The 23,281-nt window shown below is 38.2% G+C and overlaps 1 protein-coding gene across 4 annotated transcripts in view; it reads left to right on the plus strand.

Annotated features, from left to right (window-relative positions):
- faf1 (Fas (TNFRSF6) associated factor 1) overlaps positions 1–23,281 on the plus strand; it is a 72,427-nt gene that overhangs the window by 18,312 nt on the left and 30,834 nt on the right. For 2 of the 4 annotated variants that reach the window (XM_084086441.1, XM_084086443.1), the window contains exons 5-9: positions 1,118–1,209; positions 1,509–1,600; positions 8,561–8,666; positions 15,972–16,058; positions 23,115–23,210. In XM_084086441.1, coding sequence (XP_083942567.1) covers positions 1,118–1,209; positions 1,509–1,600; positions 8,561–8,666; positions 15,972–16,058; positions 23,115–23,210 — 473 coding nt within the window. Of the gene's footprint in view, positions 1–1,117; positions 1,210–1,508; positions 1,601–8,557; positions 8,667–15,971; positions 16,059–23,114; positions 23,211–23,281 lie in introns of all 4 variants that reach the window. The other 2 variants (XM_084086440.1, XM_084086442.1) reach the window with 1 other exon arrangement.

Genomic DNA, 23,281 nt, shown 5'->3' on the forward strand with positions numbered 1-23,281 from the left:
ACAGGCTTTAGTTGCAGTAGGTGACCTAAGTAAGGAGGTGAGCGGCCGATTCGGCGATTATGAAGGGAGGGCCAGTTGACAGATGAATATAGCGTGCAGTGGTGTGTATTGAAAGGAGCATTTGTGGCAAACCTGATAGCGGAATGGTAAAGAGTGTCAAGTTTTGATAGAGTGGACTTGCAAGCAACCCTATATATAGTGTCTCCATAGTCTAACATGGGTAGAATGGTCATTTGAATAAAAGTAAGTTTGGCAGAAGTGGTGAAGGAAGAGTGGTTTCTGTAAAGGAAACCAAGCTTGGCCTTGACCTTAGAATTGCAGCTTTGATATGTGGATGGAGAAAGAAAGTGAAGTTTCCAGCCACTAAGTATGCAACTACCACTTTGTCGCTTCGCTTTATTTATATGATAAATATATTTAATTTAATCTTTTATTCACATATAAACATTGATCAGTGAACATAAACAGAAGCTCAACCGAACCTGCTTGACAAAACAAACCTCTTGCGGAAGCTCAAACGTGCTGCGTAACACGAGACTGAACCTCACTGGTTCTCGCACTTCAAGCGAACGTATTTGAGCTTCCGTTTACCACAACTGATGTGAGTTGATTAATGTTTATTTCTGTGAATAACCCTAAATTAAAGCCGTTCATCATATAAATCGATCGCGTTTCTTTAGAAAATTTTGACTAAACCGCTCAATTCATATGGATTAGAGTTAGATTCCCTTTATGAATTTTTTGAAGCGTCAAAGTGTCAGTTGCATAGCGGTAAACGATGGGACAGAAAGCTCTCAGATTTCATCAACATGATCTTCATTTGTGTTCTGAAGATGAACGAAAGTCTTACAGGTTTGGATTGACATGAAGGTGTGAGTAATTAATGACATAATTTTCATTAGTAACATTACTAGTACACATATACCAGCAGGTTTGATGAATGAAAAAGATGTTTTGAAAATATATCATTTGCAAACAAAAGAAATTCGTCTGTTTGGCACTTTAACATTTAGCAAAGCAGGACTTCGCTAAATAAACTAGACTGGATGCATACTGTCCTCTAGTGGTAACATAGTGAACTGCTATTTTATAACCCATTCTCTCTTTCTCTCTGCAGGTGATATTAAAACTATTTTAGAGACTGAGCTACAGGTCCCTGTCTCTAAAATGCAGTTAAAAGGCTGGAAGAGTGGAGATGTATCTGACAGTGTAAGTGTGACTTTATTGTGTATGCTGATATTAAGATTTTTTTTTTTTTTTGCATTAATGATGCAAAATTACTTGTATATCATAAATTATATTACATTAAAAATTATGAGTGCCATGTTGACAAGGAGGACAAGGAATTCCATTATTAATTAATAATATTTTAATTTAATTTTTTGTTTTCATTAAATGGGTTTTTGTAATGGTAACTTTCTTGTCTGTTCAAGTGTACTTCATGTACAGTTTTGCAAAATGGCAACTTTAAAAGCATTTTTAACCTCTTGTTTTCTCCTTTCTTACAGACGGTTCTGCGGAGTTTACACCTGCCCAAGAACAACAGCTTGTATGTTCTCACTCCTGATATTGCCCCTTCAGCCAGCACCAGTCAGAGCAGGTATGTCTACATAGTGTCATAATGTGCCTCTTTAGTTCAGATTGTGCTATTAAAAACTGGTCCCATACTGAAAGGATGGACTTGCATCTTATCTGATCTTTGGAGCGAGCGCTCCATCTCTTTGTACCAAGCTACCAACCTATCTCATATCCAAAACGTGAAGTTTGTTTTCTCGTAAACCTCTCCCACTCTCTAATAGCTGCCCATTTATTTCTGTGAAACTCTCAAAAATATGGGCTCAAAAATCCTGTTTGGAGGAGGTTGATGGGTTTATATTCACAGGATGTCTAATGATACCTTGAGTGTCTGTTTGTATTCATATAATATGTATCATTTAATGCGTCATAGTACACAGCAACCTTTGAATGGCCGTCAGTAGAGCTTTTTAGCTTTTTAGCAACTGAATTTTGTAATTAAGACATCTACCAACAGGGGCTGATTGGACTATTCTAACCTAACTGGACAAACCTATGCTGCGTCCCAATTTGCCTACTTCTACTACTACTCTCTGTTGCATCCTGTCACCGTAAACTGGCCTGTCAGTCATCTTGTTACAGTTAAAATCCTCCACATTTCATTTCATTCAATTTCCTACTGTATCGGAGACAAATGTAGTATCACGTTGATCTACAGTCGGGTCGGGTCTTTCATGTGGAGAACTCTCCTCATATTAATGCATAATGATGCATTTAAAATTTAATGGCCAAACGGATCTTTATAAAAGTCGAAAAGATGAAAGATAACACTGATAATATTAAATAAATATTATTTAAACTTAGGTTAAACTTTGATTATTAATCACTTAAAAACCTTTCTCTAAACCTCTTACCGTCGGTCGCACAAATCTTGCCATGTTTTGTAGTTTGTTGTTCTGAATTGAATCCTCCTCCAAAGCGCAATGGATTGTGGGCAATATCAGCCTTTAGAGTGTGCAGGGATCCACACTTCGAGATTTTTCCGGAAATAGTAGATCATCTGGTGACTTTTGTCATGCTCTTTTTCTGACACACTTATTCTAATCTCACACACCATTTAGGATGGATAGAATGGACATTGGGACACAGGGCTAGATCCCTTGTCTCTGACTCACCACTAGGTGGCGTTGAAAGACCACCTTTTAGACAGCGACAGTAGCTCAGCAGTTTGATTTGTAAAGCATTTTAATCAATTGAGGAGCTTCCCTGTATTTATTTATGTTTTTGTTTATTTATTTACTTATTTTTGTTTACCATGCCGTTCAAAAGTTTGGGGTCAGTAAGATTTTTTTAAAAAGAAATTAGTACTTTTATCCAGCAAGGATGTACTAAATTGATCAAATATGACAGTAAAGCTATTTATAATGTTAAGAGAAATTTCATCTCAAATAAATGCTGTTCTTTTGAACTTGAAATCCTTGAATCCTTAAAATGTGTCAACTTGTAAAAATAATAAGAAATATTTCATGAGCTTTAAATCAGCTTATTAGAATGATTTCTGAAGGATCATGTGACACAACTGGAGTAATTATGCTGAAAATTCAGCTTTGACATCACAAGAATAAATTATATTTATAAAAAAAAAACATTTGACAATATGGATTTCAGATATTTTGTTAGTACATTTTTAAAATAAGCAATAAGCATTTTTTTAATAAGCAACAAATTATAGACAGGGCAGTGCAATTCAAAGTAATAAATGAAAGGAACTTCAATTAGAAAGGGCTGTGTGTGTGTATGTTATATTGATGTGCATGTGTTTGTGTGTGTAATTATGTGTTGATTAGCACTGCTGTAAGCCCCAGTGGGAGGTGATGGTGGCGATGCCGTCGAGCGACTGGGTATAAACTGGCATCTCTGTCAGCTTGTGTGTGGACACTGTACTCTAGAGTGCGAAAACATTCTGAGAAAAGTACTTAATGGGCTGTAAACTAACATTGTGATAACAGTACCCTTCCAAAACACATCGGCACTTTATTTTTTCCAAAAAAAAAATCTTTTTCCTTTTAGCACCTTGTCAGATTTGGTCCGGACGGAGGCATTTTGTGTGTGTGTGTGTGTGTGTGTGTGTGTGTTTTCTTTTCTTCTTAACTTTCATTTCAAAGATTGCCACAAAAACACGTTACTGTGACGTACCGACTAGGTGCCGAATTGGACACTCAATACTCACACATTGGTTTCTATTGATGGGTGAAGTTCCTCCTTTCTGTCATGTCAAGTTCCTTTGACTGTTAAACATTCTGTTGGACTGTAATTTTTATGATACTGCTAGAAAACGCTTTTATTCAGAAATATGTTCACATGGAATATTTAAGAATGTATCACCCGAATGTATTTTAGATATTCGATCTTATGTCAAGTTGAAATATTTTATATAGTAATTTAAATTTTGATATTGACCTTGTGTTTGCCATGTGAATAGCCCTGATGCTAACATGGCGTAATAAACTTGATAAACAAACAAACAAATTGTGACGTACCGCATACTGGTCAGGGTTCAGTGGATCCGTCGAGATCACATATAATAACGTGATCCTGACAGCTGCTCTCGCCCATCTCGTTTTTCCCTCTCGGGCAGGTGACATGCAGCAGAGACCTTGTCACCTCTCTCTAAATGGCACAATATCTAATATCCAGCACCTACTAGAGCTCATCATCGGTGGCGGGCTCTAATTATTTCCCAGAAACTATTTTAGAGGAGTCAAAATAGGGGAGAAAAATAAAGGGCCGGTGTTAGTTAGGTGTGACCCAATTGTTGCCCGTGATTGTCCTCTCCTGGTGCAGTGAGAAGAGGGCTTCCAGGAGGGTGAGCAGACAAGCTGTTAACTGCTTTTATAAATAACTGTCACAGAGAGAGAGAGAGAGAGAGAGAGAGAGCGAGAAGTGTTCCTCAGCAGACTTAGCCCCTGCCGTAGGGCTGTTCTCTGGCTGTATCTCTCAGGGGCGGTTCAGATGCTGTTTTCTCATCTACTCAGGCCTCTTTACTTACACTTATTTTAAACCTGGGTTGAGCAGAATGTCAGTGTTTCTGTGTGATTTAGCAAATTAATAGAAAGAAACTGTGTGAAATGATGACTTAAGGGGGTGAGTTGCTCCCTTTTATGCAGTACTTTTTCTTGTCTTCATGCATTTAGTAATTTATTGGATAAAATACTTAATTCAGTTTTTTTACATGGAAATCATATTCGTTTTTTGTTTTTGTTTTTATCTTACAATTACAACGAGTGGACAAGGGGTGAATCTGAAATCATTTGAGTTTCAATTTCAAAGTGCTTTATTGGCATGATTGTTTTACAGCATCTGTACATGCAATTGAAAGCTTTCCCTGGAAAAACAAAGAAAAAAACCCCCATTGATTTATATGAATAATTTATAATGAATAATATTTAAATACATTGATTTTTTTTTTTAGATAATTTTGATTCTGGTGTTTTTATGTACAAGTATTGGTAATAAAAAAAAATAATATAACAATACACACAATACAGTTAAACAAGTTTTAAGCTCTCGATCGCTCGTTTTCCATTGTGTAAACAATCAAGTGACAGAGTTCAAATGGCACCGCATAACAGTAATGATGCTTTCGGCATTTACAAGACTGATTGCTGATTGAAGTTTAATTGAAAAAAAAAAAAAATGCAATATATCATGCAAAAGTTTAGGGTGAGTAAGATTTTTTTTGAAAAAGCTTTACTTAAAGCATTTATATTATAAAAAGCATTGTAAAAGTATTTTTAATGCATTAATTATACCTTGTGTAACAAGGAATCTGCAAATATTATAATGCATTTTAACTTTGGTTACAATTATTTATGAAAATGCATTATAATGTACATTATGAATACCTTTATAGTGCCTTATATAAAGGCTTTAAGTGTAAAGTGTTTTTTTTTTTTTAAATAAATTTGTTTCTATATCAAATAAAAGCTGTTCTTTTGAACTTTTTCAAAGAAAAATTATATCAGTTTCCACAAAAATATTAAGCAACACAACTGTCTTCTCGAGCACCAAATCAGCATATTAGAATGATTTCTGAAGGATCATGTGACACTGAGTTAACGGCTGCTGAAAATTCAGCTTTGCCATCACAGGAACAGATTACATTTAGCAATATATTCAAATTTAAATTTTTGTTCAAAAAACTTCAAATAAATGCAGCCTTGGTGAGAGCATAAGAGACTTCTTTAAAAAAAAAACACACAAAAAAAAAAACCTCTCCAACCCAAACTTATAAACAACAGTGAGTTTAAATTAAAGTGTGGGGTCTCAAGATGCAGGCAGTGAACAATGGCACAGTACTCAACAAATAAAAGCCACTGTAGGCAATTACTGCAAAGCATACCTCAGCACACCATATCCAAACATATTAATCAAACTCGTCTTCAAACTGCGCCGCCTGCCTCATTTTCTTCCCTCTGTTTTGAATGCAAATACGGCACAGGCTTTGGAGCGTTCACGACAGACAGTCCATCCAAGGTAGTTACAGAAATCCAGTGCTGAGCCAAGCTCATCTCGCTCGCTTTCACTCTCGTGGAGGTATCCAAACCCCTAATCTCCAGCATAAATAATGGAACTTTATGAATAATTTAAAACGAATCATCTATTTCTGTTGCTTCCAGGAGATGTGTGTGTTTAAGGTTATTTTAATTTGAACTTCTGCTATTTCAAATACAAATGAGCAAATGAGTCCATGCGCATTTGGTATTTATCTAATTTTCTGCATCTGATCTCCTGTGAGACTTGGGGGCCCGAGGAATCTGCTGGTTTTGGCAGAAAGGAAAAACAGTTTAAACTACAGCAATTAGTACTTAGACTTGTCAGATCAAAACAGGCGGTGCAGAAAAACATTCGCGGCGGTTGCAAAAATAAAACTTCAAGAGGAAGAAAGAGCGAAGGGTATGTTTGTGTTTAGTTTGGTGGTGGTACAGGTCACCCTAAGAGTGTGTGTATGAGAAATTAAAGCCAGAGGTATGTGCTGCTTGTGTGTACATATGCGCCAATGAGAGGAACGAGACGGTAGGTTCGATTTAAAGTCTCAGTCTTGCAGGGTTCTGAGACGGAAGACTTATCTCTGAATGAAACCAATCTGCTTATCATTTACACAGTGGTTTATTTTTTGTCTATAGCAGCCAGTGACATTCTATTTCCAGTGCCTCCGGTGGTGTGGAGAAGCATTTAGGGTGAGTTTAGGGGGGTCAGCTCCGGGTGCTGTTGGGACCACAGAGGGTTGAACCTGGTTAAGCTCCTACAGATGAACCTTATGCTGTAGATCTGTCGTGAGAAGGAGATTTTGCATAGTTTCAATTCTTTAGAGAGAAAAGTTCTACTTTGCCGTTTACTTTTTAGCCCTCAGTTTCATAACACCATCTTAAATGGGCCAGAGAGTTTTCATCACATTTATATTCTTTTTATTTATATAAAAATATATTTAGCATTTTTAAATTCAGTATATACATACATTCATTGATACTTCATACTTGTATTCAGCATGGACACATTAAATTGATCAAAAGGCACAGTAAAGAGATTTATAATGTAAATATTCTATTTCAAATAAATTCAGTTTTGAATTTGGTTTCATCAAAAATAGTTAGCAGCTCAACAGTTTCTAACATTGATGATAAAAAGAAACACTTACATTTAAAAATATAGTACAATGGAAAATAGTTATTTTAAATTCTACTGATATTTCCCAGTTTTTACTATATTTTTTGATCAAATGAATAATAAATGCAGCCTAATCTTAATCTTGCCAACCCCAAACCTTTGAATATGTGTGTGTGTGTATATATACATCTGTCTATTTTTATGTTTGTCTTTTCACGTCTATTATAATTATTTAATTTCAAGCAAATTCAATTTAATAAAATGTATTACTAAGGGCTGCTTTTCGCAACTGATCCCTATTTTCAGTTCACTTGTGATTCACAAGTTCACCATTCTGATTCGCATTCGACTCAATATCAATTCAGTTAGAAATCCTTCAGTTAGAGTTTGTATTTTGCTTTGATATAAAGTACGTTATGTGAACAGTACTGCATGAAAGTTTTTATATAGCTATATAGATAATAAAACACTGGTTGGCAAAATTTGAAACAAGGCTTAGATTTAAAGATCAATCCTTACCTTTAGTTATAGTCATTTGGCAATGCAAATATAATGTATCAGAATGTAAAATGTCTCCAAGTCATTTACATTTGATGAGAGTCTTGAAATTAAATCAAACCCCTCCTTTTACATCCTATATTCATGACTCTGTGTTTTTCCACTCTCCGCAGCATTGCATATGCATCCTCTTCTCCTAGGCCACCGTTTCAATCTTCATCGCTAGATACAACAAACATTACATTTACATATTGATTTCACAGTTTTAGTCAATGTAAATAAGCTGCCATTACAGTAAATTTGGTCCTCTGTTAACATAAGCTTGTCCAAAGCTCCTCAGATTAAGGCGCTGGTTGCATAATTAATGTGTGCGTTACATATTAATTCCCAGACTCTCCTCTTCCTGACTGCTTTCATTCGAACCCTGATTAGCCGGCAGGCTCGCCTCTAAGCTGTTGATTCATATTCACACACACAGACGGAGAATTTGCTCAAAGCGCTACTTAACCCCCATCGTTTGAGGCCTTCTCTCCTACAACTCAGCGCCACGGCTCCCATGAATCTCAAGCCTGCTCTGAGGTCAGCGCTCCGAGGGTGACGGCGGAGCGGACAAGCGGCACTAGCCCTCTTGTCCTTTTGTGTGACGTTTACAACTCTTAGCTCTAATCGATACCTCCAGACGGCCTTACTGCTGGTGTGCGGCCCATGCCGTGGCCCTTGGCTTTGCCCTGGCCTCCCGCTATCCGTGCAGAGCAGTGGGGTGGCACAGGCTTGTCTGAGCCCTGGGGAGACTGAGACGAGTCCCGACTCGTCCACTGCTGAACTCTAATGCTCCTCTCTCTTTCTTTTTCCCCCTTCTGCCCTTCCTGCCGTTTAGCAGTGCCCAGCAAGGGTTGTCGAATCAGAACTACCTGCTGGTCATTAGCCACCGTGAAGCACAGAGAGATTACAACCTCAACTTCCCCGCCAGCAAAACCATCCAGGAGGTGAGACAACCACACACCTGTCTGTCACCTAGCCCCCTCTGTCTGTCTGTCTACACCTGCTGTCTGTCTGTCTCTCTACTGCGTTTCTGCCCGTGTTCTCTGAAACTACTCTCTGATTTTTAGGTGAGGCGTCAACTTAATTATTACATGTTAAAATAATAGTCACCAATGATTAAGGGCTTCATTGAGCCAAAGCTAATTATCTCCCAGTTGAAGCTCTTGCTTTTCAGAACGCCCACCAAACTGCCGACTTCGTGATTACTTCAAAATGTCTAATCTCAACTGCGTGTTTTAGGTGAAACTATTCATATTCATATCATGTGACCAATACATGTAGCAAGGGCCCATTATGGACAGTACATTTTCTACATGGCAAGTATTCAAAGCAAATTTATTCAGGTCTACAAATGTGTATCATGCATGTTGGTTAATTATAAGCTAGAGATAATGAACTTTGGCTCATATTCATATATACACACACACACACACACACACACATATATATATACATACATGCATGCATGCATACATACATACATGGAATGCGGGACATTTTTTTATATCTTGGCCATGGATTACCAATTTGTTCGCACGACTTACTAATATGTCAGCACATTTTACTAATTTGTTTCCTCGTTTTAAGTAAATAATGCGCACTATATAATAATTAATTCCCTCGTTTTATTAAATCATGGTTAGGTTGTAATTCGTTCCGTTGTTTTATTTAAATCAAAACGAGGTCACGATTTTCTAAAATGAAGGAATTAATTAGTTCAACATGGTTTGGCCACGATTTGGTAATCGGATGGTAAATCCAGTGGTAATTGGAGCACATTTGCTAATGTCTGATGTTCCCTCGTTTTAAGTAAATTGGGTGCACTATATAATCTTTTTTTTTTTCTCATTTTACTAAATCATGGCAAGGTTGTAATAAGGTTGTAATGCTGAATTCAACATTCTGGAAGACTCTCGTCTACTGTGTGTCTTTCCACTTATCACGGTGTGTGCCAGAGCTCAGTATCGAGCGGCACAAACCCCCCTGTGGCTCATCAGCTCCTTTCCCTCTCCCATCAGACCTGTGCGATGCCATTCTTTTCATCACTCTCCTTTTAACAACACTGTGTTGTATTTAAGGTTGGTTTGTGTGGGACACAAAACCTGAACGCTTCATTCTGTACACACACAACCCCTCCCAGACTCCCTCGCATTCTCCTCTGCCTGCCCCAGTAACCTACACAGAGCTTTCTGGAAATGGCTCCATTAATTATTCACAGCAGGTAGCGTGCACCACGTCAAGTGTAACAAGCTCCCCGTGGACTGACAGCGCCACTTGAACCCCTCCCTCAGTGCTAGGGGAGTCATGTTGGGCCTGTGCAGTGCCGTTTTGAAGAAACAGACATCTGTGATGTTCTTTTTTTGTTTTTAAACTTGAGTCCTCTTGTTTAACTTATGCAGCTTCTGACTTAAAATCTGCATTGCAAGAAATCCTATTCTTAACAAGATTTTCTTATTTTCCAGTTAAAACATTTAAAAATCCTTGAAATACGATTGATTTAGAAGCAGCACTGCACAAGATATTCACACGTGTATTCTGAGAAACTGTCTTTATTCTCATCAAGGTTTTGTCTTATTTTCCACTTAAAATTTATTCAGACATCATGTTTTTTGTGTGAAATTATCTTAATTCAAGCAAGATCAGTTTATTTGAGAAGCAACATTTCATGCTATATTATTTCTGATAAATTAATTTTAATATAATAATATTTTGTCTTTCTGCACTGACAGATTTTTTTTTTTTACTTGTAGTATAAACAAGTAGTACTTGGTGTAATAGTATGCAATCCATGAAAACGAGTCTTGATATCATTCTTATGCAGCCTTATGCAGATATTTTGCTGGACATCAAAAAAAATCCCTGTAGGATAAGCTTGATGTACCAAAGGTTCGATCAAATCTGTTAGTGGAATGAAAATAGATAAAAATAGTGCAGATACAGATAATACAATTTTGAAATTCCATTTATTTGTACATTTATTTTTGTGAGAACTTTCCTCCTTAAAGGAAAAGTAACCAAAAAATGGAAATGATGTCCTTATTTACTCACCCTCATTCTAAACCTTTATGACTTAAGGTTCTTGCACACTGAGTCCGAAAATTTTGCACGTTAAAAAATAAATACGACCTCACGTTATGTCAATAATGCTTACATACTGCCTCCGAAACTTTCGTCCGTCATAAAAAAATTAGGATCGGGTTCGATTTTCTGTGTTTTTTGCATCCGTATCAAGCATTTTGATAGGTGTTTTGACAATTCAGAGACACCGAATGACGAATATGAAAAACAGATACGAAAATTTCTTACTCAGTGTGCAAGGAGCTTTACTTTTTTTTGTGAAACATTAAAGGTGATTTTTTTTTTATATATATATATATATTTTTTAATATACATATACATATATATGTATGTATCATCCCCACAATTTGCCTTTCAGGCTACAGAATTACAAAAAAGCACCATAAAAGTGTCATTAAAAAGTAGTCCGTATGCTGTAATCCAAGTTTTCTGAAGCCAATCAGTGTCTGGGGGACAGGCAGATTTAAGTCATTAACCATTGGAAATCTTCCCCTCCAGTGAGCTGTTACTAATGTTATGAATAACACGAGGTTGAGTAAATGATGACCGAATTGTCATTTTTGGGTAAACTATTCCTTTAGGTGTTCACTTCATACTTTAAGTCAGAAAGCTTTTTTTTTTTTAAACTACAGAAACGCTTTTCCCCACCTCAGCTATGTCCACGCAATCTCAGAATCCCTTTCCCGGCGAAACTGCCGCCTTGATGGCGCTGGTCACCATTACAGTAATCAGACTACTTGACAGGTTTGTAATGGTGCTAATTGAAGAGATTAAAGTGAGATGGGTGAGCGCTCTCTTTCCCTCAGCAGATGGTTTTGATGAGCACCTACTGTGAACCTTAAGTGTTTCTGCCGGGATTACAACAACTGGAGAGTAGAGCCCGCGGGGAAGAGAAAAGAGGAGCAGGAAGCGAAGCTGTTGGCTTGGTAGGGGAGCGAGTGACTGGACAAAGCTGAATCAAACGGACCGCTGCGGCTCCAACTGGCCTGATCCTCAGGCGTTCTGTTTCTTTCTTCCTAAGACGGAGAACGAGGGGATGAGAGAGAACATTTGTTTTCTAAGGAGAAACAAATTGCATGCGATACAAACTGTTTTTGTAAGTGAACACCTTATTGGTTGCACGTCACTTTCTAAATGGCTCTCTCTCAGAGTTAGTTTTGTTAGCTGTAGAGTTCATTAGTTACTTTGGCTCCACTGAAAGATTTTTTTCTCTTTTGGGATGGGAACATTTTTATCAAGCTTGTCCAAGCACTTGCTTTTGTGTCCGAAATACTAGAGAATATATGTGTGAATGGAAAATAAAAGCTCTGCGGGGATCCACTACGTTTCTTCACAAACAACTTGTTGGAAAAAGTTACTAACAAGTGAGAGAAGTTTTTGTTTTACAGTTGTGGCCCTTAAAACCGAAGGCCTGTGTGAAAATGCAACAAAACAGCAACAGAGAGTTCTCACAATCTCCCCTCTCTCTTTTTTTTCCCCATCCACCCCCTCGCAGCTACATATGGAGAGGACTCCTCTCCAGCCTTTCTTTTTCTGCTCATCTTTTGTCTTTGCTGAAGACCAGCCGATGCTTTTCTGTGCATATCAATAGGAGCGGCAAAAGAGAGAGAGAAGAGAGTCCCTCAGTGCTATCCCGTTGTTTGTCTTTGCCAAAGGCTCTCGCTCTGCCTCCAGGCTCCCAGGGAACGTACCCTTCCACTATTCGGCCCCGGGCCCTGCTCTCCTCTTCTGATTGGCATTCCCAAACCGAGTTTGGGGCTGCGCTTAAGCCTCAGAGCAAATGTTTGTCAGGAAAGTGGTGGGGAGAATAGGGCCGTCCGATAGGGCTCTGCCGTCCGTGACCAGACGACTCGTCCCAGGGATTTTTGCCGGCCCCACAGCGTTTCTCTCCGCAGCTGGAGAGATGAACGCAGAGGAAGAAAAGAAGGATGGAGAGTAAAAGAGTGTGAATGAAAGGCATCTGGTGCTGAAGAGCTTGTGACTGTTTAATGGCAACCTTTTCTTCTCTTTGATTTCTCTCCAGCCAAGGATTACCAGTACTTGGCATTTAGAAAGATTGGATCATTAATGTGTGTGTGTGTGCGCATGTTTGTCTGAGAGCGCGTACGTGTTTATTGACGTCCAAGTCATTTAATTTTGAAAGATTACATTTTTTTTCGAGCTCTTGGACCAATCTTTTTGTCTTTTATATGAAGATATTAATATGAATTTAACAATACTTTTTAACATTATCTACCAGATGCACAAAACTGCCACTGTTTAATTGGTAGTTCAAGATTGCACAGTTCAATGTAGTGTGTGTGTGTGTGTGTGTGTGTGTGTATGCATGTATGTGTGTATGTGTGTGTGTGTATATATATATATATATATATATATATATATATATATATATATATATATATATATATATATATATATATATAAATATAAATATAAATTTAACTTTGCAGTTTAGGTTCCGTCAGTAAGGGGACAGCGATACACAGATGCCTTTAAATTTTTGTGTATCTCAAATGCTATTATTTAACTCTGTTTATTTTGTGCAGTCCATCTACTATCACCATGTAAAATGTATATTTCATCTACACCATGGAAATGTTTGTTCTATGGGTGATATATAATATCTGTCTTATATGACAACCACACTGGAGAATATATAAAAGAAAACCTTTTTAAATGAAAGGCGCTGTTACATGCAGTCCTTAAGTATATAATCCCGGCAGCTGAAATGTCTTTATCCATGAGATCTTCCCGCATTTTCTGATATAATGTCAACATTATCTGCTTTTTTCCCTCCTCCTTTTCACAATAGAAGTCTGTTCCCTGATGCTAAAAACTCTATTGTGACATTTAAAATGAAATGTCAGCGGAACTGGATTTAATAGGACTGAGTCTTTTCCTTCGTTATTTAATCAAATCTCTTTGTTCCTTATGGGCAGCGGTTTGGGCAAGACAGAACAAATGTCAGCCGTTACTGAACATCTTCAAACTCTCTTTACTTTCTCTTAGAAATCAGTGGTAAATAAACTTGTTATTCGCTGGTTTGTTTGTTTATCCTCTCCGTGTATATATTTTTTCTCATTTAGTTGGGTAATGTTGGCTTTAATTTGCAGACCCCTGACTGCTAAGAGGAGGAATTCGTAGCTCATGAATAGGTAATGACACTTGTGTTTGTGAATATTGCAGCAGTATGGGGCTTTCTTCTCGTAAGTCAATTATAATTCACAGTAGTTGCAGAAAGAGCCCCTCACCCAACCAGCCATCTCTGATAAATTAACTTTTATACCACCTTTATTCGTTGACAGGTTTGTGTTTGTGGTTTTATTTGCTATTTTCTTTTCTTATGCGCCAAGAATGTTCACATCTCTACCTTCCAATATAGCTAAATCTGTTTTGAAGTCAAATAACTGTGAATAGCTTCTCGTTGCATGTTTGTCAAGATGGGATGAAGTCTGGCTGAAGTACAGAGGGGTATAGGTGTATTGACAGTAGGGCAGTGCTCATAAAAAGACCCAATGAAGTAAAGTGGTGAAATATCAGATTCTCGCAGAGGGACGATTTGTTATAGCAGCTAAATGCTTCTGTCTGGTTCTTGGTGATGCCGTTACTTTCTCTTGGGCTACGGTGCCATTTGACCCTAAATGGTTCATTACAGCTAAGAGCCAGTGTTTACGGCAGCCTGCCGGTCAGGCCTGGGCGGCCAAATCCCTGTAGCCCTCTGGTCAAACACAGATATTACACTCTGTAATAACATTGGCCAACCCAGCTGACCCTTGCTCGCTTCAATAAGAAAAACGCACAGCCCAGCGTGTGGGCTCGAGGATGTTTGATTGTGTGCGTGTGAGATGGTGCAGTCTCCGACTTCAGCCGGCCGAGGTGTTGTAGTCAATATCTAAATTTGTTTCCCTTTATTGAGTTTTTGCCTGACCAAAATGGTCTGGAAACTGACTTTATCCATGGTTCTTTACACATCTGTATTATTGAAACATTTAAAAAAAAAAACTGTCTGTCTGAAAAACCTTTAATCATCTTTGCATCCTTATAAAAAGCCTCTATAAATCAATGCAGACAGTGGTTCCTAACTGGTTTTGCTTGCTTCAGGACACAGATTTTACATTTGGACATCAACAGTACCAAAAGTAAACAAAAGTATCTTTATAATCAAACATTACAAGTTAATATATTAATATTATCATGAACTGCATGAATCCAACAATGTGCATGGGATAAATAGGAGTTTTGATTATTTTGATATCTAAATGTCTTAAAAAATATATATATATATATAATAAACCATTACAAGTAGTTATTATTATTACTATTTTTAAAATGCATTTCGCATTGATTAAATTCATTATTTGCATTAGCGTAGTTTTTCCCCCTCCTGTCAAAGACACTATCAGTACCCTGATACATTTTGCATCTCAACCCACCAGTTGAGAACCTCTGTATTATTGCATTCATAAATATTCATATTTTTGTCAACATGAAGGTTATGATTGTATCTGCTAATGAATTGTTACCCCTATTTCTTTCAACCCTGCTTCATGGCCTTTGTTTTCACAAGCATCTTGCGCCCATCGTTTCTGCCTCTGTGGGCACGAGTCCTCAGTCTGGCAGAGGATACATGTCCACTCAGTGCGCTGGCGGTGGGATTTGGCCATGCGCTAGGAGGGCTTTCTGCCACAATGGCTAGTTTTCTCTGCCTCTGTATCTAGCGCCGCGGGGTAGTGCATTCTCTGGGGATAATGCACTAGAATCTGCGGCCCTTCCAGCTCTGGGCAACGCCCGCTTTGATCACCCCCATCCTCCGCACATCAGCCTGGCGTTGGGCTTTAAACCAACAGCGGTGTAGGAGCAGGGGCCAGCGTCAACTGTTTAAATACATGCAATGTTAATAAGTGCAGTTACATGGGGGTGAATGGCAGAAGGGAAATACTGTCCATTTTTCTAGTGAAGGGCTGTTGGCATTGGGCATTAGGACAGGCATCTGTGGAATTTTGAGAACACGGAGCTCTTTTTTCCGCTACTTGCCTTTTCTCCCTCCCATTGTGTACTGAAAATGTCTAAAGAAATGTTTCTGCTAGAGTTTTTAAAATTAATTTGAATTTATTCATTAGTGTTGTATTCGTGTATCTGTTGTCTGATCTTTTTGTCTGTTTATATCTCAGGTGAAAAGGAACATTTCAGACCTGACAAATATCCCTGTGCGGCATCAACAGTGGGACGGCTGGCCTGCCTCTGCCTCAGACGACTCGGTATGATTTTTTCCCTCTCTCGATATAATATATTCTATTATTATAAAGAATAAGTTGTAAAATCAGAATAATTACCAAAAATAAAAGTGTCATATTGAACTGAGTTTTTGTCCTGACCAGACACGACCACAAAGAAAGACCAGCGGCAGATCTTCTTTTTGGTCACCGGGTAGCCCGGCCCACAGTAAAATCTCATTGGCCCAAAATCTATTAACTTCAAGTATGTTCTACTTGGTTATAATTGTTGCTTCATACAGACATTTTGCTTTCATTTTAAAATGACAAATTACTTGATAAAAATTGTGCCTTAGTTAGCATGCATTGTAAGAAAACAGAGTTTGGCGGTCATCTCAGCTTTTCTGTAGTGGTTCTGTAGCATCACCCGATGTGAAAGTAAGATGTTGGTACTAATTAAGATGTCACAGAGCAGCTCCTCTCCCTTGTCCTCCCTGTGTGGACATTACAGCTCATGTAGTGGGGGGTCAGTGACCTTTCTCGCCCTGTTCCGTGCTCCCAGCCTTTCAGCACGACTCGTTCACAGTGATCAGAGAGGGCCCTAACACCGAACCCTGTGGAACCCCACCTCCCAGCTTAGACATCCATGATAATCATCCATACAATAACCATGGGAACTTTCTCTTTACTTATCACTGATCATTGTGCTTATCATTGTACTTATCCTTGTGCTTCTGATCAGTTAAGCATGGACATTGCCCTTGTGTTTTAACCATGAAAGAGTAATGTGTTTCTTAGGTCTATGCTTGTCATTGTGTCTTGATTTGGTGTTAGGTGCCTAATTGAGTGAAAGTGTTGTTTCAAAGGGAGTGTCCTGATGAACAAACATGTTTTTTTGAGCACTGTTTGTTTCAGGTGGTGAACCCCCCCCCCACACACACACACATACACACACTTTATGAATGAGAAACCATTTAATTTTTTCTGAAGCTATTAATATGGTTTTGGTGACCACTATTTAAAGAACATTATAAAACTACTTAGTATTTGAGAGTACCATAACAAAAGACTCTGACCTCATTGTCAGTAGCTTTATGAGTAGTTTCACAGAGCTCTTTTACAATGACTGCATTGTTTTGTTTTTTTTCAGTGTGCACTTGTAAGGCTCATGTATCTCACCCGTTGCATTTAGCTCATATTGTTAAAAGGGCGGTTGGAGAGATCGTTTCGTCCTTTAGCGAAAAGCACAACAGACACAAGGTCACTGAATTACACCCTCTCACCACAGACTGCCCACTTGAGTCGGGCCACTTCAGGGTTGAAGTGCACTCACTGAAGACCTCAACCCACAAACTTGTTTTTTGATAAAGAGGGCACTGCTCATGAATACTCTTTATGGCACATTAAACTGTTAATGCCCTAGAAGTGATTGGTTATGTGTGGTCGTCGTGCACTTGGCCACGGACCAGCTTTCCACCTTAACTCGTCTTTGGCTTATAGGGAGGGACGTATTATTAAAGCGGCAGTCTTAATAATGGTCCCCTGCCCTTATTGAAACGGCTAGCTGTGCATTAGATGCAAAGCTCTTGCATGGCAGGCAGGCCATTTTTTTGCGCGTATCTCATTAACCTTCCCTCATCTCCTGGGATTTGTACCAATAAACATGACAGCCCAGGCTTAGAAATACATTTACCAGCAGTCTGAGTCAATGCCTGCTCTTCTGTGCTTTCATTACCCTTCGCTTGCTCATATACAGCGAGTCTCTCTGCACTCTGTTCCACCTCATAAGGGAGAAAAATAGAAAACTAATCAGTAGTCAGTTTACATTTCACCGACTGAGTTTTTAAGCATATTGGTTTTGAAGGAGCCAGCAACAGAGTTTTTTTTTTTTTGCTTGTACTGTCAAAATGGATTGAGCTTAATATATTTATCTGTTTCAGATGGCTCTCAGTGCATCTTCTGTATACATGTTTTGTATTACTGTCAGGGAGTCAGATGAACAAAATATGATTTGATTTTGATCCATTTATGCAGTGAAACTGTTTAACCAGTTAACATTTAAACAGTGCAGCCATTTTAACTGGATTTACAATTAGCATTGCAAATTTGTCTCTCGGGAGAAAGGGATTACAATGTAAAAATCAGCGTACCTTCTTATGCCTTTGAATCTGTGGGTGGATCTTAGCGGTTGTCTTGACGTCCCTATGCAGTGTCTGTAAATTCAAAGGAGGCTGTTTACCATAGTCATGTTTTAGCCCTTGTTTGTTTGAGTGAGTGTAGTCTGGATGTGTGTGGTGTGTTTGAGGGGCTGACACAGGCTTCTTCATATGGCAGGCCACTGGAGGACTGCTGTTTGCAGGCTGTGTTTGGCATTAACCGCCCAAACTTTGGTATGTTTTCTGCCCAAACTTTGGTTGTACTATGTGAGCACATTTTTTGTTGTTTCCTAGTGTAATATTCTGGAGATTTATGAAGGTTTATTTTCTGTCTGCAAAGTAAATAATGCCAGTTCATCACTTTGTTTTATTATTGACTAGTTTTATTCCATGCCTTTTGTTAAGGAAGTAATCAGAAAAAGAAAAAAAATTAATTGTATTCAGGATTGATCGGCTGTGCACTGTTCCTTTTGCTGCTGCTATTAGTAATAATAGTAGCTCATGTTCTTATTTATTTTATTTGTTCTCTTAATTTAGGCTTCTAATTGGTCCATTTCCCACCGCTCAGTTCTCTCTCTCTCACACACATATCCTGAGCCAAAACTCTTTTGAGCTCTTTTCATATTTCACTGCCAACCTCGTGCAGCACCTATGGGAATGATTGACAACTTCTGGAACGTCCTTATTAGAGTCTTTTCCCCCTTAATTGCTGACATTTATCCAGTGTTTCTTGATGTTTGCTAATGTATTACTGCTGCTGCTCTCTGAGGGTCTCCGTGGCCCACGGCTGTTATGGGCTTTCAGCGTCACAGACCTGTGGAGGCGGCTTATTGGGCCCGTTGGTTGCCGTAGCGACGAGGCTCAGCTCTAAGCCCGTACAGAGCCCCTTGAGAGATTGCTGTCTGCAGGTGAAGTTCGTCCGAGGAGAGGTATATACACTCTTATATTGCCAATCAACTGTCTTCAGAACCGCCAACTCCGTCTTCAACAACCGTCAATCTACACTCCCTGTCCCTCACTGGGGCCGTCTGACATGAATCACGCTTTACATGTTTAGATCAACACCCTGCTGACTATCCCGGTGTTGTATTTAACAGCAGGTAGTCATGTTCTGTCGTATGCAGAGGAAATGGATCTGTAATGTTTGATCTGTTGTAGTAAACACTTTTCCCTGTCGGATCAGTTCTTCAATTTGCATTGCAGGTAGAATTTGGAAACAAATTTTTGAAACTATAAATAAACATTTATATTATATATATATATATATATATATATATATATATATATATATATATATATATACTAAAGGTTTTTTTGGGAGGCATTATCTCAAAGTGTATTTTCTTGACTCTCTGGACCTATTAGTTATAGAATTATAGATTCTGGACCTATTAAATTATTGTAAGATGCATTTGCTGTGTTCTGCCACTGACATCTGGCAAATCGTAGCAGTTACAGATTACACCTTAAACAGGTGAAAACATCGCCTAGCCTATTCACACTTTTTTTTTTTTTTCTCGAAGGGCTTAGTTCTGAAAGGTTCACTGGGCTTTTTGAACACTGTATTTGACCCTAGATCTTAATCAAGACTGACACCTCTTCAAACCCTAACCTGAAAGGGTCCAACAGGTGTTTAGGGTGGGGCTTCTTGTTTTTCTTTTCTTTTCTGGACTCCACACTCTTGCTTTTTTCGCGCTCTGTAGCTCTCTTGTCCTCAACTATCAAAGAAGGCAGGCACAAGGTGCAGCTTGGGGCTCTCGGACGACTAGAGCAGCTGTCAGCAGTAATTATCTCCTTCACAGCCTGAAAGATGGAGAACGACAACAAATAGCTGAAAACAACCAAGACGAGAAGAAAAAGAGAAATATGTTTAGTAAATGGTAGACAGGGAAGGAGAATTCTTCTTAGACGAGAACAGAACAGAGAAGGAGAAATGGAATTCCTCTTTTGCATGGTGCTCAGTGCTAGGGGCTTTAATGCAAGTGTTAATGAAAGGGGTCCAAAAGAGGAGGATTTAGTTCTTTGTTTGGAGGTGGAGAGGGAGGTGTGGAAAGATGAGGGGGTGACCTCTCCCCTGTAGCCTGCGGCTCTGACATGCACACACACATGCAACCAGGCATACTCATACCGTTAGGCGATGGGGTCAGAACATTGGTGTTTTACCACTTACCTGAGACTTTAAGTGCCCTAATTCTATCTTTCTTCAAGTGTTAAATGGGATATATCATGTAAAGCAGGATTTACATTGTTTGTTTTGAGATAAAGGGGTCATTTACCATAGATGTACTGTAGCATTTACAGCCCTGGCCATTTATGAGAAGAAATCTAGAAAAACACATTATTTCTGATATCATCATAGTCATGATGGGCACATTAAAGGGATAGTTCGCCCAGAAATAAAAACTCATAATTAGTTCACGTCATGTATTTCCAAAAATGTTACGACTTTATACTGTATAGATATGTTTTTTTTTGTCTAATCAATGAGTTATTGGGGTGTTATCCAGGGTTGTTTTTACCTCAATGACTTTCAAAATAACTTTTTTTTCTGTTCCATAGAAGTCATACAGGTTTAAAACAACAGATAAATGGTGACAGAATTTAGATTTTTTGTGTGTGCTATCCTTTTAAATTAACTGTCCATGTTTAGATATCAACATCAATTCAGTATTAGGCAACTTGACCAACCTGATGATCAACAGTGTGCTGGTACACAAAGGTTTGCATAACATAGGTCATTTACATATAGATGTATTAAAGGTACAGTATTTTAGGTCAGACAGATGGTGAAAACAGTTATGGAATAATAAATTATGACTTTGCATGCACCTTCAATTTACCCCACTCTTCCCTGTGATATCTTCTGAAATGAGTTCTACATTTTCTCTGGCCTTTGATATTCTGATACTCCTGCAAAAAGAACATGTCTGATTTTTGGACCGTTTTCTTGATTGTGTTACCCAACAGTAATGTACATTGTCTCCCTGTACAGGCAGTCTGTCTTTAATTAGTCCTTGTAGAAGAGAAACACTATCTGTGATTCTTACCTCTCTGTGTGGGCCATCACAAAAAGAGAGAAAGTGTGTTGTGTGTTTTGGGGGAGTTAGCGCCCTGTTAAAGTACTTGACACTCTGAAATCCTCTCTGAGTTGCATTATGATATTATGGTGCTTAAACCAAAGCTTCTTTAAACCTAATCTGTTATGTCTGTTAATCAATACCAAGATGTGACATCAGTTTTGGTATGTCTTCAATTTGTTCATTTCTTTTTGTAGAAATTGTTTCAAAAAAGAAAAAAATCTGTAAATTATGTGCCGCCATTATTTTAAATGTGTATGTTGTAATGGCTAGGCCATGGCTGCTATTTTTTAATGATTTTTTGTTGTTAAAGTCATAGCTTTGTAACTGATGCCTGATCAAGCAGCACTATTGAGTGCTGTATTGTATTGAGTACAATTACAGATCAGAGATATTGTCATATTTTACAGCTGATAATTTTTGTTTAAATGTTCAATTATTATTATTATAATAATTGTGATTATGAAAATCAGTTTTTTTTTCATCCATTTTATCTGAAGTTATTTTGCCATCTAAATGGTCATAAATACATTTTTATCTTTGTTTTGGGCTTTAACTTTTTTTTTGCTTAAATTGCAACATCTAAGAATTGTCAGCTGTTGTTTAAAAAGTTGAGTAATTCATGGAAACACTACTTTAATTTACTTTACCTGTGAACACAGTGGTGTAATGGTGTTGTTGGGTGCCATTTCTTTAGAATCCCACTTAATCAAGCCATTCATCTGTATATCAGAAATTGAAGAGTAGAAAGTATAAATTCTTGTGATAAGTATTCCTCATCAAAACAAAAATCTCTTAAAAGCACCTCAAAGTGTTCAGAGTATCAGAGCCCCCTGCAGTCAGGTATCCATCTTTCTCTGTCTTCTTTTACTTTAGTTTCTTGTCGTTATTGCTACCTGCCTGGTTAAGTAGTACAAATATGATTTCCTTTACTCTTGATTTGAAGTATAGAGTGCTATGGTAATTTAGGTATCTGAAATTAATATGTAAAAACAGACAGTGATTATAGTGTGTAATTGGGAATGTCAGGTAAGAATCGAGAGAATAGAGCTCTATGCTGTCGCTCCAGGGAGGTGTGTGTGTGTGTGTGTGTGTGTGTGTGTGTGTGTGTGTGTATGGGGCTGGTCTGTAATGAGTCCCTGTAGTGTGGAGTGCTGCTGACATTTCCACTCTAGCCTGAGAGTTAATGAGGTACTCAGGCCTTCACCAGTAGCTCACCGCATGCTGCATGGGATGCTCTTTAGAGTGCCAAGCATACAGAACCTCTATCCCGAACCAGAGAAACCCTGCGTAGATGAATATCAGTCTGTGCAAACTTTACTGGGAAAAGACGTCTTAAAGGAATAGTTCACCCAAAAATTCTGTCATCATTGGTATATCCTTATGATGTTCCAATCCCAAAATGAACTTTATAAAAGTTAGCAATGACGACTTCATGTAATTTCAAGCAGTGGTCTCTTCATGAACAACAACGCGGTGTTTCTTTCAACATACGACGAAAATGGTGTTGTCCTCTTATATTTTGTCTTACTATGTCCTGTCCTACAAATGATAATAATAATTATATATATAATATATATATATATATATATATACACTTTTTTTTTTTTAAAGGTTGTAAAAACAACACTATAAAATGGTGTTTCTCAACCAGGGGGATTATTTAAAATAAGACAAAACAAACATTAAAATAAGCTAAAACAACAAGAAAAGAAGATATTTCTAGTATTGGGTTATTGTTATAACAAATAGACATCAATATTCAAATATTGTTGTGGACAATAGAGGGGCCTTGAAGTCAAAATTGAGATTCAGATTGAGATCCACTGCTTTAAAATGTCTAATAAAGCTGTTTTGTGATTATGCAGATGACTCTGGCCGTCAGTGGAATCAGTTACCCCTGCCACCACCTGACTGTGTGCAGAAGATCTTCCTCTGCGCTCACGGTGGACCAGACAGATGAGGTAAAGCACAACAGACATCAACAACAACACTACAATGCACAAACAGTCAGACCTACTGTCTTTCACTTGTA

The sequence above is a fragment of the Abramis brama genome (assembly GCF_963993115.1).
Source record: "Abramis brama genome assembly, chromosome: 16".
NCBI lineage: Eukaryota > Metazoa > Chordata > Actinopteri > Cypriniformes > Leuciscidae > Abramis > Abramis brama.